At 38.0% G+C, this 18,461-nt stretch overlaps 1 protein-coding gene across 4 annotated transcripts in view; it reads right to left on the reverse strand.

Moving 5' to 3' along the window:
* Positions 1–2,549: 2,549 nt before the first annotated feature.
* Positions 2,550–18,461, reverse strand: part of LOC127414352 (lysosomal-trafficking regulator-like) — a 134,450-nt gene continuing 118,538 nt past the window's right edge. For all 4 annotated transcript variants that reach the window (XM_051652313.1, XM_051652314.1, XM_051652317.1 and 1 more), the window contains 10 exons: positions 17,248–17,465; positions 15,613–15,843; positions 14,781–14,970; positions 13,766–13,902; positions 12,389–12,487; positions 11,373–11,512; positions 8,864–8,961; positions 8,569–8,725; positions 8,180–8,251; positions 2,550–5,125 (listed from right to left, as the gene is read on the reverse strand). In XM_051652313.1, coding sequence (XP_051508273.1) covers positions 4,987–5,125; positions 8,180–8,251; positions 8,569–8,725; positions 8,864–8,961; positions 11,373–11,512; positions 12,389–12,487; positions 13,766–13,902; positions 14,781–14,970; positions 15,613–15,843; positions 17,248–17,465 — 1,481 coding nt within the window. In that variant the 3' untranslated portion in view covers positions 2,550–4,986. The remainder of the gene's footprint in view (positions 5,126–8,179; positions 8,252–8,568; positions 8,726–8,863; positions 8,962–11,372; positions 11,513–12,388; positions 12,488–13,765; positions 13,903–14,780; positions 14,971–15,612; positions 15,844–17,247; positions 17,466–18,461) is intronic.

The raw sequence follows: 18,461 nt of genomic DNA on the forward strand, positions 1-18,461 counted from the left end.
AGTACTGAACAGTATAGAATAGTGTTGACTAGAACAGAACAGTATAGAATAGAACAGACAAACAGAAGAGTATAGTAAAGAACAGTATAGACGAACAGAAGAGTATAGTAAAGAACAGTATAGAATAGTGTTGACTAGAACAGAACAGTATAGAATAGAACAGACAAACAGAAGAGCATAGTAAAGAACAGTATAGACAAACAGAAGAGTATAGTAAAGAACAGTACAGAATAGTGTTGACTAGAACAGAACAGTATAGAATAGAACAGACAAACAGAAGAGTATAGTAAAGAACAGTATAGATGAACAGAAGAGTATAGTAAAGAACAGTATAGAATAGTGTTGACTAGAACAGAACAGTATAGAATAGAACAGACAAACAGAAGAGCATAGTAAAGAACAGTATAGACAAACAGAAGAGTATAGTAAAGAACAGTACAGAATAGTGTTGACTAGAACAGAACAGTATAGAATAGAACAGACAAACAGAAGAGTATAGTAAAGAACAGTATAGATGAACAGAAGAGTATAGTACTGAACAGTATAGAATAGTGTTGACTAGAATTGAACAGTATAGACAAACAGTGGAGTATAGTAAAGAACAGTACAGACTAGAACTGAATAGAATAGACAAACAAAAGAGTATAGTATAGAACAGTATAGTATAGTGTTGACTAGTAAAGAACAGTATAGACGAATAGAAGAGTTTAGTACTGAACAGTATAGACAAATAGAAGAGTATAGTACTGAACAGTATAGAATAGTGTTGACTAGAACAGAACAGTATGGAATAGAACAGACAAACAGATGAGTATAGTAAAGAACAGTATAGACGAACAGAAGAGTATAGTAAAGAACAGTATAGAATAATGTTGACTAGAACAGAACAGTATGGAATAGAACAGACAAACAGATGAGTATAGTAAAGAACAGTATAGACAAACAGAAGAGTAATGAACAGTATAGTGTTGACTAGAACAGAACAGTATAGAATAGAAGACAAACAGAGGAGTATAGTAAAGAACAGTATATACTAGAACTGAATAGAATAGACAAACAAGAGAGTATAGTATAGAACAGTATAGTATAGAATAGTGTTGACTAGTAAAGAACAGTATAGACGAACAGAAGAGTATAGTACTGAACAGTATAGAATAGTGTTGACTAGAACAGAACAGTATGGAATAGAACAGACAAACAGAATAGTAAAGAACAGTATAGACGAACAGAAGAGTATAGTAAAGAACAGTACAGATGAACAGAAGAGTATAGTACTGAACAGTATAGAATAGAGTTGACTAGAACAGAACAGTATAGTATAGAACAGACAAACAGAAGAGTATAGTAAAGAACAGTATAGATGAACAGAAGAGTATAGTACTGAACAGTATAGAAGTGTTGACTAGAATTGAACAGTATAGACAAACAGTGGAGTATAGTAAAGAACAGTACAGACTAGAACTGAATAGAATAGACAAACAAAAGAGTATAGTATAGAACAGTATAGTATAGTGTTGACTAGTAAAGAACAGTATAGACGAATAGAAGAGTTTAGTACTGAACAGTATAGACAAATAGAAGAGTATAGTACTGAACAGTATAGAATAGTGTTGACTAGAACAGAACAGTATGGAATAGAACAGACAAACAGAATAGTAAAGAACAGTATAGACGAACAGAAGAGTATAGTAAAGAACAGTACAGATGAACAGAAGAGTATAGTACTGAACAGTATAGAATAGTGTTGACTAGAACAGAACAGTATAGAATAGAACAGACAAACAAGAGTATAGTAAAGAACAGTATAGACGAACAGAAGGGTATAGTAAAGAAAAGTATAGAATAGTGTTGACTAGAACAGAACAGTATAGAATAGAACAGACAAACAGAAGAGCATAGTAAAGAACAGTATAGACAAACAGAAGAGTATAGTACAGAAAATTATAGAAGTGTTGACTAGAACAGAACAGTATAGAATAGAACAGACAAACAGAAGAGTATAGTAAAGAACAGTATAGACGAACAGAAGGGTATAGTATAGTAAAGTATAGAATAGTGTTGACTAGAACAGAACAGTATAGAATAGAACAGACAAACAGAAGAGCATAGTAAAGAACAGTATAGATGAACAGATGAGTATAGTAAAGTATAGAATAGTGTTGACTAGAACAGAACAGTATAGAATAGAACAGACAAACAGAAAAGTACAGTAAAGAACAGTATAGACGAACAGAAGAGTATAGTACTGAACAGTATAGAATAGAGTTGACTAGAACAGAACAGTATAGAATAGAACAGACAAACAGAAAAGTGCAGTAAAGAACAGTATAGACAAACAGAAGAGTATAGTACTGAACAGAACATACTAATATGCAATAGAACAAAATAAAATATGGCATAAAGAAGAATGGAAAAGAATAGAGTATATAATAGAAATTGCAACTGCAGGTGTGGGTCCATTAAGCATCTCTTTGTAGTTTAGACTTCTAAAGTATTTTGAAGAATTTTATAAACCATCTCTAGAGAAGAAAAAGGTTTAACAAACGGGATCAAAATCTCTTGAGTATTTATATTCTTAATATATATGTCACATATTTTATTACATATTTCATGAATAATAAAAAAAAAAATATATATATATTAAAAATTATCCCAGCCAGGGCTTGGTGAACATATCAGTCTTAAATGACATAAACCACTATTAATGAAACAAACTGATAACAATAATAACAAACCGCTTTGTGATAGTCAAACTAATTCTTACATCTTGCTTTACAAACTCACCTATATTTGCAGTCAACAGCTCACACAATGACAGAACACAATAACTTGAGCCTCTTTTTGAGGGAACTGCTCGGTTCAAACATGACAATACTGTGCACAATAATGTGATGTAAGCATGGAAAATAGATTCTATACATAAACAACGAAAAACAAAAACAGTTAAGACAAATATTTTAGTAGACTGTAAACCTCAGAGGAGTTCTCGCTAACTAGTTAACAAAATACTTGTCATCTTGATAGTGCTGGCTTTCTAGATTTGCACTGAACTTTCATTTAACTCTGCGAGGATAAAGTGATACATTCTTTTTTTTTTTTTTAATAATGCAAAAGTACAAAAACGTAGTAACAGTGGTTGGGAAAAAGGTGAGAGCATTCCCTTTCTAATAAAATGTAGAAGGTAGTTAAGTTATCTGTAATGCAAGACTGATACGAATGTATAAGACAAACAGCAAATACAGAATATTTTAGAAAAAAATAAAGAAAAAAGAAAAAGTCAAAGAACACCACTGGATTGTGTTAAGATGCATATTTTTCCTGTGATGTATCTTTTTCTTTGTATGCTAATAATAAATAGGTTTTCTCACTGTAACCACAAGTACTACACATTTCAGAAAATCATACACTTGCCTTTGTAATGATACCAATCTACACATTATAAAGCCTTGTGTGCAGCCAGCAAATATTCCAGTAGTTTCTCACTATCAGCTTCTGAAAATCACCTGTGTTTTAATGACAGGTGGATCCTACAGGTCGCATCGTCTAAATAATTTATTATATCCTCTGATGTTAGAGGACTATAGGTGATGATAAAACCAGGTTTATTAAACATCACCCTGACAGTGTGGTCAACACTACATGCAAAACATATCATTACACAGGCAGAATAGAATAATATAGAATAGATCAGAACAGTATAGTATAGAACTGAGTTTAGGCCACGTCCAGACTAATCACACTTACGTTTAAACCTCCGATTTCAGTTTCCTAACATCATTATTTTCCAATGGATGCGGTAAAGGAGAGCATTTTAAAAAGGCTCTGTTTTTGGTGGATGAACATGCCATTCCAGTGTGGATGGGAGGCGTAAATGAAGCGGAATCGATGCGTTCACATATTAGTACGGACGTGACCTTGAAATAGAATAGAACAAAACAGACACTCTGTACTGGTAACTGGGATGTTTGTCTCTTGTAAAGTTAATGGGTCTAATATTAGGAGAAACTAATATTTGTATGGACACCTCAGGAAAATACTGCAAAAAAACACAGCGATTGCATGTGTAACGCACACATAACATAGATAAGAGACCCTTACACATGCATAAGAGCACTCCAAAGTCTGAAGTGCATTCAATATTGAAGTACAAGAAAGAAATGCAAAAGTTAAATATTTTAGAAATTCGTCAGCGAGCGAGGCTGTTGGGCAACACATTAAAACAAAGTGATGGAATTTAGCGCAATTTAACAATTTGTTATGCAACTGCATGTCACTCATGCAACAGTTTATAATGCGAACATGCTTAAGTCTGGGATCCTCCCATTCTACTGTACAGGAAATCTGGAGTAGTCATGTGAATTCCAAGAAAAAAGCGCTGGGAAAATATCCCATTTTCAAAACCCGCTGCACTGCTGCATGGATTTTTAATGTGAAAATACTGACAATAGTGTTCTGCAGATTTTAGCTTCATAAGCAGGAATTCTATTCTCAGGATTATGACATCGGAGGAGTGGGCCAAAAAGGGCCGAAAAGAAAGAGGTCTGGACGGACTAGATTGTAGCAGCTTTCAAAATCAATCATCACTCCGTCCAAACAAATACTACGACAAGAATCAACAAACAAAAACCCAGATCAAAACACAAAACAATGCAAAATGACAAAACAACACTTGAGAAATGATACGAAGAACAGGCCTGTTTACTTCCTGCCTCACAAACCCCTCAAACGTGCTTTTTTCATGTATATAAATACACACACAACACTCGTTCTCTATAGTACAGTAACTTATAGCGTAAAGTGCTATAACTCTGGTCAAGTCTGCTTATACGTGTGCATTCCCATGACGCTTCAGGTGGCAGAGACAGTGATGATCATGGGCGGGGCTTTGTGCATGCTGGCTCCGACTCTTCCTGGGTCAGCGGAGTTGCTCACAACATCTGTCCCCTGTGGAGGATTGTGGGAAATGGGGCATTGCAGGTGTGTGAATCAGCCTGCAGCGTAGCTGCTGAGGAAAGAGTAAAACATGGGCAGTTTCATGCGCTGCTGGTCGCGTCGACACCACGCGATGACGGTGCCCTCGCTGTTCGCAGTGTAAAGGTGATGCCCATCACACGAGAATGTGAGACTGAAAGAGAATTAGGGGTGCAGTTTATATGATAATTTTATATGAAAAAACATTATTTTATCAGAGGCATTGATGCAAGATTAAAGCTGCTGTAACTATTCAACTATTACAACTTATCAATGAAAACAAGACTGAACGAAAATCAATAACTACAATTGATTAGAAATTGATTACAATTGAAAATCTTATTAAAAAGATTTAATGTAAAAAAAAAAAAAATGCATTTCAAAAATGGCAGAGGACATTTTTAATAAATGTATCCAATAAGGTTGAGAAGGTTTTTTTTGCCAGGTTATAAGTGACATTTGACCGTTATATCCTCATCTGTAAGTGTTATACATTTAAAGTAATGTACTTCTTTTTTGCATTTATTGTTATTTGTAATATTGGTCATTTAAACTTTTTTTTAATACTTTTTATTAAACAGATTTAGCTTTTTTTAGGGCTGTCAATCAATTACAATGTTGAATCAAATTAATTACACGAGATGCCGATTAATTAATCGAATTAATTGCATGTATAAATATGTGCTGAGAAAGGCCCTCAAACAACAATAATTCAATATATGATTAAATAATTATAAATAGTTATATTTCAATAATTACAAATATAATATACACTCACTGAGCACTTTATTAGAACACCTGTACACCTACTTATTCATGCGATTATCTAATCAGCCAATTGTGTGGCAGCAGTGCAGTGCATAAAATCATGCAGATACGGGTCAGGAGCTTCAGTTAATGGGGAAAAATGTGATCTCAGTGATTTGGACCATGGCATGATTGTTGGTGCCAGACGGGCTGGTTTGAGAATTTCTGGGATTTTCACACACAACAGTCTCTAGAATTTACTCCGAATGGTGCCAAAAACAAAAAACATACAGTGAGTGGCAGTTCTGCGGATGGAAACGCCTTGTTGATGGGAGAGGTCAACAGAGAATGGCCAGACTGGTTCGAACTGACAGAAAGTTTATGGTAGCTCAGATAACCACTCTGTACAATTGTAGTGTTCAGAATAGCACCTCACAATGTACAACATGTCGAACCTTGAGGCAGATGGGCTACAACAGCAGAAGACCACGTCAGGTTCCACTACTGTCAGCCAAGAACAGAAAGCTGAGGCTCCAAAAATCGAGATTCGTCAGACCAGGCGATGTTTTTCCAGTCTATAACTGTCCAGTTTTGGTGAGCCTGTGCCCGCTGCAGCCTGCACTGCTGCTACACAATTGGCTGATTAGATAATCTCATGAATAAGCAGGTGTACAGGTTTACCTAATAAAGTGCTCGGTGAGTGTATATTATAAATATAACAAATCAGATAATTAAAATGCATTAAATGATTTATTAGACAATGCAAAAAGTGGCTTTGTAAGGCAATATAATGTTTATTTCCATATTATTGAGCACAAGCCAATCATTGGCTCACAGTCCTCAGCAATCCATTTAGCAATTTAATTCATCAATCAGTCAGAGGTATATTAAGGGCTTTTCTAAGGACGTGTCAATGTACACATGTCAGATGGGTGCTTTGAGCGTCTCACTTTGGTTGCACCACATCATAAACACAGCATTTTTATGTTGCTGTGTCAAGTTAAACATAGTTAGAAACTTAGAAAAACACGTCTCGTGATTCCTGCATTCAGAATTGTGCTCCGTCCAGCTGTGTTTGAACGCAAGAACGCATTCTCATCTTGTGCTGTCTCTAGTATCAAGTCTGAGTGTGGTTTATTCTCTGTACAGCTGGAGTTTTGCTTACTGCCCCCTGCTGAACACAGGTGGTACTTTAAGCTTGAATTGCTGCGATGATAGGAATATTCCTGATTACCAGGGGCGGATTAAGGCATGGGTGACATGGGCAGCTACCATAGCTGCACCACCCCCCCCCAACCCCCGCCACCCTATAGGCGGCATTTTGTCCACTAAAAAAAAAGGGTGCCATACAAGCTAGAACCGCTACTGCTCATTTTTTTAATGCGTTATAATTTATATAATTAATCACACTGAATTAACACATTAAATCAGCAGCACCAGTTCTTTTGTTTTATTTCTCTTGCTTGTTTGTTTGTTTGTTTTTTATGAAGAGTTATCTATTTGTGACGTGTTCTACCAAAATAAGTCGTAAGTTGCAATGGGTCATTTTCGAAAAAAGGTGAAGTTTGATCAAAAACTGTTTTGGGTTCACTACTGTTTTTTTAAAACTCTCAGCTTTCAAATTATGTCAAAGTTACCATGGCATGAAAACTATAAATGGTGTTTTATGATCTTTAATGCATTAATGTTATATAGACATTGAATTAATTAATATGCACATGTGCTCTGAACAGGGAAGAGCAGTGTTCCTGCATTATATATACAGTGCATTCAGAAAGTATTCAGACCCCTTCATTTCTTCCCTTTTAATACATTTGCAAAGTTATCACATATCTGGTTTTTGCTTTGTCATTATGGGGTATGGAGTGTAAATTGATGAGAAAAAAATAATAATTTAAAGCATTTTAGCATAAGGCTGCAACATAAAATGTGATAAAAATTAAGGGGTCTGAATACTTTCTGAATGCACTGTGTGTGTGTATATATATATATATATATATATAAAAATAAATGAAACTGTTATAAATATTTAATGTATGCTTGAATAAATCTTCCATTTCAGTCAAATAATGTCTGAATTTTTTTTTAATCATTAGCGTCAGTTTTCTCAAAAACAAGGTTTTATGACAGCCATCTTTTGGCAAATATAACTGGGATAGAAACATATGAATTATATAAATAGAAAGCTTAGACCTTCCTTTTTTACTTTAGTGCATAAAACTCAAAATGTGATTGTGGATAAGTGTGACTCAATATAATGGAGAAGGTCACATACACTACCCTTCTCCATTTTAATGAAAAAGATCATTGTGCAAGATCTGGAATAACATGTTTGATTTTAAACAATTCTGAAAGAAAGATTGATAATCAAAATAGAATTTAAAGAACTTTCAAAACACACAACGTGTCTAATTAAGATATCAGGACAAATCTGTGTATGGGAAGAAAAGACTAAAAATACCTGATGATCGGTCTGTTGGATTTGGGGAAGGTGATCTCTCTCACTGGCTTCAGATCCCATGTGCTCCACAACCTGAGAAAGAGAATGAAATAAGATGACAGACGAGTTACCGATACCATTTGGAAAGGAGGAAGCAGAACGCCAGAACCGGAACGGAAAAATACTGTTTCTGCTCAGAACAAACCGAAATCATTTCTGTTTTAGTCCCAGGTTTTGACATCGTTTGTCAAGCTCATCCAACAACACAAGTAAAATGATCAAACAAACATTTTCTCTAATATATGGGACATATATTTATATATAACAACAATTCAACATTTGGTCTCAAACTAGCTAGTATAGTGGTAGAGTGGAGAATTTGTTGTTTTATTTTCAGGACAGTATTTTACCTGACCACACCGTTCTCCAGACCGCCAGCGATGACATTGACTGACACGCCCTCCGGCTGATTGGAGAACGCCACAGAGCAGATGATCTCACGGCAATGAACGTGACCAATCAGATCTCCGTTAATCGTCCACAGCCGCAAATCACTTCCTCCACCGACTATACACACATCCACGAGAGGATGAGCACATTAAACAAGTATTTACAGGATTCAACAGAATGTACATAGAGTACAGTTTATATACAAATATTTTGATTTACCCAGAAAGCAACTGATTAGCAAGAAAAACAGCCTACCTGAATCACAGACTGTGGCGATATCTCCAGTGGTCTCACTGGCTGACACTGCGTTCACTGGACTCTTATGACCTGTGAGACTCTGTACGTAACACAACCTGCACCAGAAACCACAATCAAACAGAGCATTATTTGACCAAACCAAACAACAGCTCCTTAACTCACACTTAGTTGAGGAATCTCACCAAAACATGTCCAGGTCACATTTGAAAGAAAATAAAGCCTATTTTTAGGACCATTATGATTTTTTGCATCGTGACATTAATTAATAGGATAATTTAGGAGAGCGTTGGTCTGGTTTCAGACTCACTCGTGATTCTGTCGAACCCCGGTGCTTCTGCGTCTTCACAAACGTGAACATGATGGGGAACACAAAGCAGGTCACTATATTTCAGTGTTATTTTTAATAAATTTGCTGTCATCGTGCACACCAGAGTGAACGACACATGTGCCTCTGTGCATCGCTTGCTGTAAATCAGCAGTTCAGGAGAGGGCGACTACTGTATATCTGATGCTCACAAACGATCTTTTTTGAGGACATAGCTGGTTGCATGCTCACGAACGCATATAAAAGGCACCTCACATCTTCTGTCCCACAACATTCCCCTGCCACTCATGGTGCACATGTGGGTTTGCTTTTGTGCAACTGATGATAATCGTCATGCTTAAATCGGAAAAAATGCATGCACAAGTTATTGTACTTCCTGATCAAGTGCGGACCCGAGTACAGGTTGCTTTCTCACTCCGAATAGTGTAACACACACACACACACACACAAACACACAAAGAAGCCAACATTGAAAAGTGTATGTAATAGTGTCGTTTTTTTCTTTCGCTTCCATAAATCATATTTTTGTGATTATTTCATATCTATATAAGTTTACTATCACAGAATATATATTTCCTTGTTTATTACAAGACAAATACAAATGACTACATCACACTGACTTTCTGTGTGATAATGTTGAATTATCAGTATTACATATGCGTGTATGCATACATATTAAACATGCTATTTCTTACTCAAGGTGGCGCTGATGTTTCAGTGATTGACTTGATTTATATTTAACATTTCTATGTGACGAAGAAGAAACGTGGACGTAAACTATAGCAAGTTTAACACATGAACAGGATGATTTGGCTATTGTCATTTGGGTGTATTACTGAAATTATGTAAGTTAAGTAAACTATAGCAAGTTTAACACATGAACAGGATGATTAAACTATAGCAAGTTTAACACATGAACAGGATGATAAAACTATAGCAAGTTTAAAACATGAACAGGATGATTTGGGTATTGTCATTTGGATGTATTACTGAAATTATGTAAATTAAGTAAACTATAGCAAGTTCAACACATGAACAGGATGATTAAACTATAGCAAGTTTAACACATGAACAGGATGATTAAACTATAGCAAGTTTAACACATGAACAGGATGATTTGGCTATTGTCATTTGGGTGTATTACTGAATGTAGCGCGGAGGAGGGCGGGGCCAGGCGGAATGACAGACGCCCGGACCCCAATCAGCCTGATGAGGCGAGCAAGGGATCAAGGCGACCAAATATGGCGAGAGAGAGAGAATTATAGGCAGCTGCCCTGTACGTGTTTGTGTCTCTTTTTATTTAATTAAATATTATTTATATCATCAAGCCGGTTCTCGGCTCCTCCTTTCCCGTGTACCCCTGTTACACTGAAATTATGTAAGTTAACTAGCAAGTTTAACACATGAACAGGATGATTAAACTATAGCAAGTTTAACACAGGAACAGGATGATTAAACTATAGCAAGTTTAACACATGAACAGGATGATTAAACTATAGCAAGTTTAACACATGAACAGGATGATTAAACTATAGCAAGTTTAACACATGAACAGGATGATTAAACTATAGCAAGTTTAACACAGGAACAGGATGATTAAACTATAGCAAGTTTAACACATGAACAGGATGATTAAACTATAGCAAGTTTAACACATGAACAGGATAATTAAACTATAGCACGTTTAACACATGAACAGGATGATTTGGCTATTGTCATTGGGGTGTTTTACTGAAATTATGTAAGTTGCGCATCTCTTTAGACTCAAAAATTACATATGTGTATCTTATGTGTCATGTGTAGCTCAATATGTGTTTGACAGCCAGTTGCATCTCGTGAAAGTTCAGTGTGGAAGAAATAAATCCTGTTTCTAGAATATATTCCTTTCTGTTATTTTTTAATTGTCTTGAAAATGTTTTGAAAATTGGACACTATCTGGGCATTTTGTCGATTAATTTGTGATAGATATATGTGCCAGATCACTAAAGACCAGAGTATGTAATAACGTTTGGGGAAACACCCATGCATTTAAGGGTGAAAATAATGTCATAATGAAAAAAAAAAGCTCTGTTGTCTTTGAGCAAAATGCAGTTTGTGTCTACAACCTCTAAGTATATGAATATGTAAGACCAAAGATCTAAATTAGACAGAAACTAACACAAATCTCACACAAACACCAACCTGTTGAGGTCCCATAGGATGCAGGTTCCATCTCTACTGACACTGATGAGGATACTGTACGGTTTACAGACGAACAGACCCGTCACCTCTGCCGTGTGACCGTACAAGTGAACCTGAGACTTCACCTCCAACTCAGTCGGCTGAAGGAAGAGAGCCAGAATTAATGGACTTCATACACTCACGCCCATTCAATTATTTACTCGGCCTCATGTCTTTCCACACTCGTATCCTGTTATTTATTCAAATTTATTTATTATACCCAAGGAAGAATTTAATGTATCTTCATGCAGCTCTTGGCCATATTATAACATTCATAGTGACCAAGTCTGTCAAGCTTAAAAAAATAAAAAATAATAAAAATAATCATAAAAGTAGTCCAGACGACTTGTGCGCTATATGCCAGGTCTTCTGAAGCCATACGATACCTTTGTGTGATGAACAGACAGAAATTTAAGCTGTTATTCACTGAAAATCTCATTCTCCTTTCCGTATTGTCAGACTGGCATGTGGAAAATGAGATTTGAGAGCTTCAGCGAAGGGGAAGATTATCAGTAAATGACTTTAGTCTGTCCCTCACACAAAACAAATGTATGGCTAATTCGTTTGGAGCTTGACAGCCCCAGTCCCCATCTGCATTCATTGTATCGAAAAAAGCAGCTCGGACATTCAGCAAAATTTCTCCTTTTGTGTTCAACGGATGAAAGTAAGTCATGCGGGTGAGCAAATGATGACAGAAGTGTCAGCATTTAAACAAACATCAGATTCAGAGCAGCACATGTGTTATCAATGAGAGAGAGAGAGACAGCGAGCGTCTCACGCCCAGACTTCAGCCCACCTGTGGACCGCAGGAAATGTGTTTCTAGGGCAATCGGGAGATGAATAATAAGGCCATTACAAACTGTGTGTGTGTGTGTGTGTGTGTGTGTGTGTGTGCTGTGCTCTACAGGGAGTGATAATGGATGTGGGCGGCCGTGTGGGCGAGGAAGAAGGGGGGATGTGTTGCCATGGTTACGTACCATGGTGCTGGTGAAGCGGTTGCTGTAGGCGGTGATGACTCCACACTTACTGCCCGTAAACAGCTGACAACTGTCCGGCACCCAGGCACAACTAGTCACCTGACGAGAGACCGGTGAGACAGAAATGAGAAATGAACGCTTACAGAGAGGCAAGAGGAAGAAATATGGACAGAAACAGGAAGAAGACACATTAGTAGACCCATACAACATGAGCTACTGTACATTCACTAGAGAATGCCACATCAAAAACTGCAATACAAATATTTCAAAGACCAAATAATTTCACACTAGAGCTTTTGTTGCGGACAGAGTTTGTTTGATGTCAAGCCCCGCCTTAAAAAGTGTTACTTTTGCCGTCTGCTATTTCCATCTGACAAACGTTTGCTTTTATCTAATGAGAGTCTACGGGACTCATGTGTGTTTGACTAGTTTAAGCAGAATATTGTAGGAATTATTCAAAAATATACACGAAACCTTGTTTCCGGGTCACTTATAATAGTGACACAATGTATCTAGAGAGGATACATGCAGTATTTTTTATATGATATCTTTAAATAAATCTCAAGAAGAGCATGCTGTGGATTAAACTGTGTCAGTCCTCATTCCCAAATTAACAAGTAAAACATCAGAAAGGAAACCTACATTTGCTCAGAGGTAAATTAAAGCTAATAACTTCATATTAATTAATTTATATATTGATTTGACAATAAAAAAATAAAATAAAAAATAAATAAATTGTTACCTAGCAACAGTGATAAACAGCTGCCGCTAGTACTCACAGTGGTACATGCGTTGTTTTTTATGTTTTTTGGATTTTCTTCCCTTTTCTTCCAAATTTGGAACGTCCAATTCCCAATGCGCTCTAAGTCCTCGTGGTGGTGTAGTGACTCGCCTCAATCTGGGAGGCGGAGGATGTATCTCAGTTGCCTCCGCGTCTGAGACCGTCAATCCGCGCATCTTATAACGTGGCTTGTTGAGATGTAGCGTGTGTGGAGGCTTCATGCTATTCTCCGCCGCATCCACACACAACTCACCAGGCGCCCCACCGAGAGCGAGAACCACATTATAGCGACCACGAGGAAGTTACCCCATGTGACTCTACCCTCCCTAGCAACCGGGCCAATTTGGTTGCTTAGGAGACCTGTCTGGAGTCACTCAGCATGCCCTGGATTCAAACCCGTGACTCCAGGTGTGGTAATCAGCATCAATACTCGCTGAGTTACCCAGGCCCCTGGTACCTGCGTTGTTGACACAATCCAACCACGGCTCAGATCCGAATATTAAAGAGAGTTGAAATAAACAATTGAACGAATAGTGAAAACAGCTGATAACGGTGTAACCTGTGTATGTTGGCAGTGTTTTGTGGGCGTGTCTGACCTGGTGCAGTGGTGAGCACTGGATGAAGTTGATTGGCGGCTCGCTCTGTTTGCTCTTCAGTCGCAGCATGTTGTCGGTGTAACCCCAGCTCAGAATGGCCGACCACTGAATGTCTGTACTGTGCATGCTCCGTACACCTGAGAGCAGAAGGGTAAAACAAAACGATCTACAATACATCAGGGGTTTTCAAACAGGGGGCTGTGAGGGGTCTGTGGAAAATTTCAGAGAAAGAAAAATAGTGTTAAAAAAATACAATAAAGTAAATAAATAAAAGCGATATGAATTTGACATCATCGCCATTTCAGTTTACAATTAGGCTCCATTAGTAAACATTAGTTAAAACAGGAATCCTGAACAAACAATTAACAATATATTTTTAACAGCATTAATTAATCTTAATGTTAGTTAATAAAAGTACAATTGTTCATTGTTAGTTCATTTTAACTAATGTTACAAATAGAACCTATCGTAAAGTGTTGCAATATATTTTAAGAGGGGGTCCCTCACAAGGCGACTGCCAAATCTGGGGGTCCTTGGCATCAAAAAGTTTGAAAACCCCTAATCAACATGATTCATCCATCACATTTTAATTTCCTTTGGTACCGTAGATACAGTCTGCAAGGAGGCCCGTTCATTTCTAGTGAGAAAACAATGAGAAATGTCCGATAGACACTCCAAAAAGTTGTTGTGTGATTGATGTTTTGCCAGTTAATACAGATGCTGAATTAAAATAACAATAAGAATAAGTTTGTGGTGAGATAAACACTAAAAAGTGTATTTGGAAGCAAGTGTGCTGACTTTTTTGCACTTTATCGTAGCTCACAGACATAGTGACTTATGTATGTAGTCAGACAAAAACCCTCCCCTTGATGAGATCTGATCACAACACATATAAACAGCGACATGTCTCACCTGACTGCTTCTGATTGGATCACCAGAGACGGATCTTAATACCAAGTATAAACAGGGCCTTGTTTGTTAAGGCAAGTGCATGATGATTTGTGTTCTTTCTAACCTTGCTCTTTGCTGTAGATCATCATGAGGCAGAACTTGCGTGAGAGGCCGCAGATGGCACGTGTGGGCAGTGCCAGCAGAGAGCCGAAGCGTTCGCCGTGAGGTTGGCTGAAACAGACTAAAGGATCTGGAGCGCTGGGTGACCCCACGTACTCACCCCATTTTAACCCCTTTATCCAAGGCAAAGGACTCTAGAAACCACAGGAGAGGGTTAAAGACATTTAAAAACTAAAAGAAGACCAAGTGGAACTTTTGAGACGCGTGTAATAAAAAAATAATTGTGTTGCAATATATAGTGTATTTACTACTGTCTGCTTTTGTCTGAAAGTTGGCATATTCAAAGGAATAGATCTGTCATCATTTAACTCCTGCATGTCATTCCAAACCTGTACGACTTTCTTCCGTGGAACACAAAGGAGATGCTTAGTGGAATGTCCAAGCTTCTGTGGATGGTGTTTTTACTGACAAGCTCCAAAAAGGACAATAAAACTCAATAAAATCCTTGAGGTTGACTGAGGTTTGTGAGCTTCGAGAGGGGAAGATTATCACTGTGAAACAATTAAAATTTCAGTCTGTTCCTGCCACAAAGCTATCGTTTGGCTTCAGAAGACTTGGAATATAACGCATGAGTTGTATGGATTTTATTGTCCATTTTGGAGCTTGAGAGTAAAAACTCACTGTCCACTTTCCTTGTATTGAATACAGAAGCATGGAAATGTCTCCTTTTGTGTTTCATGGAAAACAGAAAGTAATACAGGTTTGGAGTTTTCATAGATAAACCATTCCTTTAAAGTGAAGCTGGATGAATGATGTGCATTGTCAGTTTGCTGTACCGGGTAGACTGAGTCTTTGGGTGTCTCTCGGCTCTCTCTGAATGCGAGCTGCACCAGGAGACCCATGGCTGCAGGCAGTTCTCCCTCAGAGAGGAGCTTGGGTCCGGCCCGGCTGATGTGGGACACATTGAACAGCTGTCTGGGCGTCTGGCCGTATGTCTTTATCATGGTTTCAAGAGCTTGACGCTGCACGGGATCTTCAACGGCAGAGACATCCATGCCAAAGTAAGTCTATAGAGACAAAACAGAGGCAGGGAAAAAAAAATTTCTTTAGAGGGTTGACAAGCTAAAGTAGACAGATGTCTTTTAGCTTGTCAGTAATGGTCGACTTGTACGCATTTTTCAATGTCTGATGTCATTACCATCTGCAAGGTGGTCGATATAATAGTGATGTATACATAGGAATACAATTCAATGACTGCAAAATTGGCAAAATGAAATTAACACTTATCTTACACAATATTTACTCAAAATTCACCAAAAAAACAAAACAAAAAAATGCTGTTAATCGGACAAGTAGGCGCAGTCACTAGCCAACGATATAGTAAATTCCCGCCCTGCATTTTGTTTAATCTGAAAACACGCCACATTGACTTTGTCTAAAGTACTACTCATTTCTTCAAGTGCAAAAAATTTCTTAAGTGCACCTTTTTTTTTTTGCCCCAATTTGGAATGCCCAATTCCCAATGCGCTCTAAGTCCTCGTGGTGGCGTAGTGACTCGCCTCAATCCGAGTGGCGGAGGACGAATCTCAGTTGCCTCCGCGTCTGAGACCGTCAATCCGCGCATCTTATCACGTGGCTTGATGAGCGCGTTACCGTGGAGACATAGTGCTTGTGGAGGCGTCACGCTATTCTCCGCGGCAACCACGCACAACTCACCACGTGCCCCACCGAGAGCGAGAACCACATTATAGCGACCACGAGGAGATTACCCCATGTGAATCTACCCTCCCTAGCAACCGGGCCAATTTGGTTGCTTAGGAGACCTGGCTGGAGTCACTCAGCACGCCCTGGATTCGAACTCGCGACTCCAGGTGTGGCAGTCAGCATCTTTACTCGCTGAGTTACCCAGGCCCCCCTCTTAAGTGCATCTTTAATATTTTCAATATAAATATATTTTTTAATAAATATTTTGACAGGTTGGCTGACACTGAAATGCTCAGAATAGTTTAGATTGGCGAATCAATCCTAAAATATTAATACTTCTGATACTGAATTTGTATCAAGATAATAGATACTTGTATAAAAAAATATTGATTCTAAAAGTTTTTACTACATTAGTGATTTTAGTATTTATTTACCATGAAAACAATTTCACTTCATAATATTCAAACATAAGGAAATAGTTGCGTACGATTGGATCTTTTTCTCCTTTTGCTCATCTTAACACGCAGAAACAACACAAGATCGCAAAAAACACTTGTCCTAAGAATATAATCAAAAATGTATTTAACAGAGGTATCAGTATTGGTAACCATATCGACAATGAGTACAAGGTATCGGATCGAAAAGAAAATTAGCAGCATCGCCCATCTGTAAAGAACTGTGTCTGAACTCTGAACTATCAAAAGATGACAAATATCAGTGTTGAAGTGTGCTGTGACGGTATGTAATGAGGAACTATAAGATCGTACAGCAGGATGGAAGACGTTGATGGCGTGGACTGCAGCTTTGCCCTTTTGCTTGAGTCCAAACACCAGGTCTATCCACTGGCACAGCGTCTGAGACACCTGGTCTGATTCCAGCGCCTGTCTGTGGATCAGGATGAAGAGTCGCGGGTCGTTCCGGGCCCATGGCGGCAGATTCACATGATTCACCCGCTCGCTGTTCTGTCGCACGCCAAAGTCAAAACCTGCCAGAGGGGAAAGAAGAAAATGCCATGCTAACATTACAGGAGGGCAGATGTTTTTAAATATTAAAATACTAATGTCATCAGAGGAGATGTGTCTGCACAAGAATGTTTTTACATGAAAATTAGTTGGTAAAATATAGAACATCTTACTCACTAAAGTGTGTCATTTCTGTGCACTGGTAAGAAAAATTATGATTTTTATAAATAATGATAATTCAAAAATAATTATTTGTTTTTAAACAGATTTCCCATACACTCCCCTCATCTTCCATTGGTTGAGCCAGAAGTTGACTGCTCCAAAAAATAATGCACACCCCGAGATGGTAATGCGGTCACGATGCGCTGTGAAGCGGCCGTAACACCTCTAAACGTCACTTTAGAACTAGTAACAGAGATATGCGCTGCTGTAAAACACTTAATGGAGTACCAAAGTAGTGTGTGTGCGTGTGTGTGTGTGTGTGTGTGTGTGTGAGCAAGAGAGAGAGAGAGAGAGAGAAAATTGAGAGAGATAGTGTGTTGAATTACCTGTGTTTACCTGTGCATTGCTTCAAATTCCAAAGATGTAAGTATGGTACATGTATTTAAATATACTTCTCAGCAGCAGCGTGGTAATGTCACCATGCTTGTATATAGTTTTCCCGTCACTACACTACAAAAATATCGCGGGGATCCATTGAAATCAAGGCTGTGTCTGGCTCGCCAGTATGTGTGTGCAACCGTGTGTGAGAGCGATAAAGAGGGGGGTAGTGTTGATCAAGTCATGGGGGTGCGTTTACATCAAGGCTCTGTTTGTTGGTCATCACTCGAGTCCCTATGTGTGTGTGCGTAGGCCTATGTATGTCAAGTCATTTTATTTGTATAGCGCTTTTCACAACACACATTGTTTCAAAGCAGCATGTGTGAGTGTGGATGAAGGTGAGAACGAGAGAGAGAGCAGCATATGCCCATACTGTTGCCAAGGAGATGTAGAGACAGAGCAACACTTCCTCACCATCT

Source organism: Myxocyprinus asiaticus, chromosome 23 (genome assembly GCF_019703515.2).
Source record: "Myxocyprinus asiaticus isolate MX2 ecotype Aquarium Trade chromosome 23, UBuf_Myxa_2, whole genome shotgun sequence".
Classification (NCBI taxonomy): domain Eukaryota; kingdom Metazoa; phylum Chordata; class Actinopteri; order Cypriniformes; family Catostomidae; genus Myxocyprinus; species Myxocyprinus asiaticus.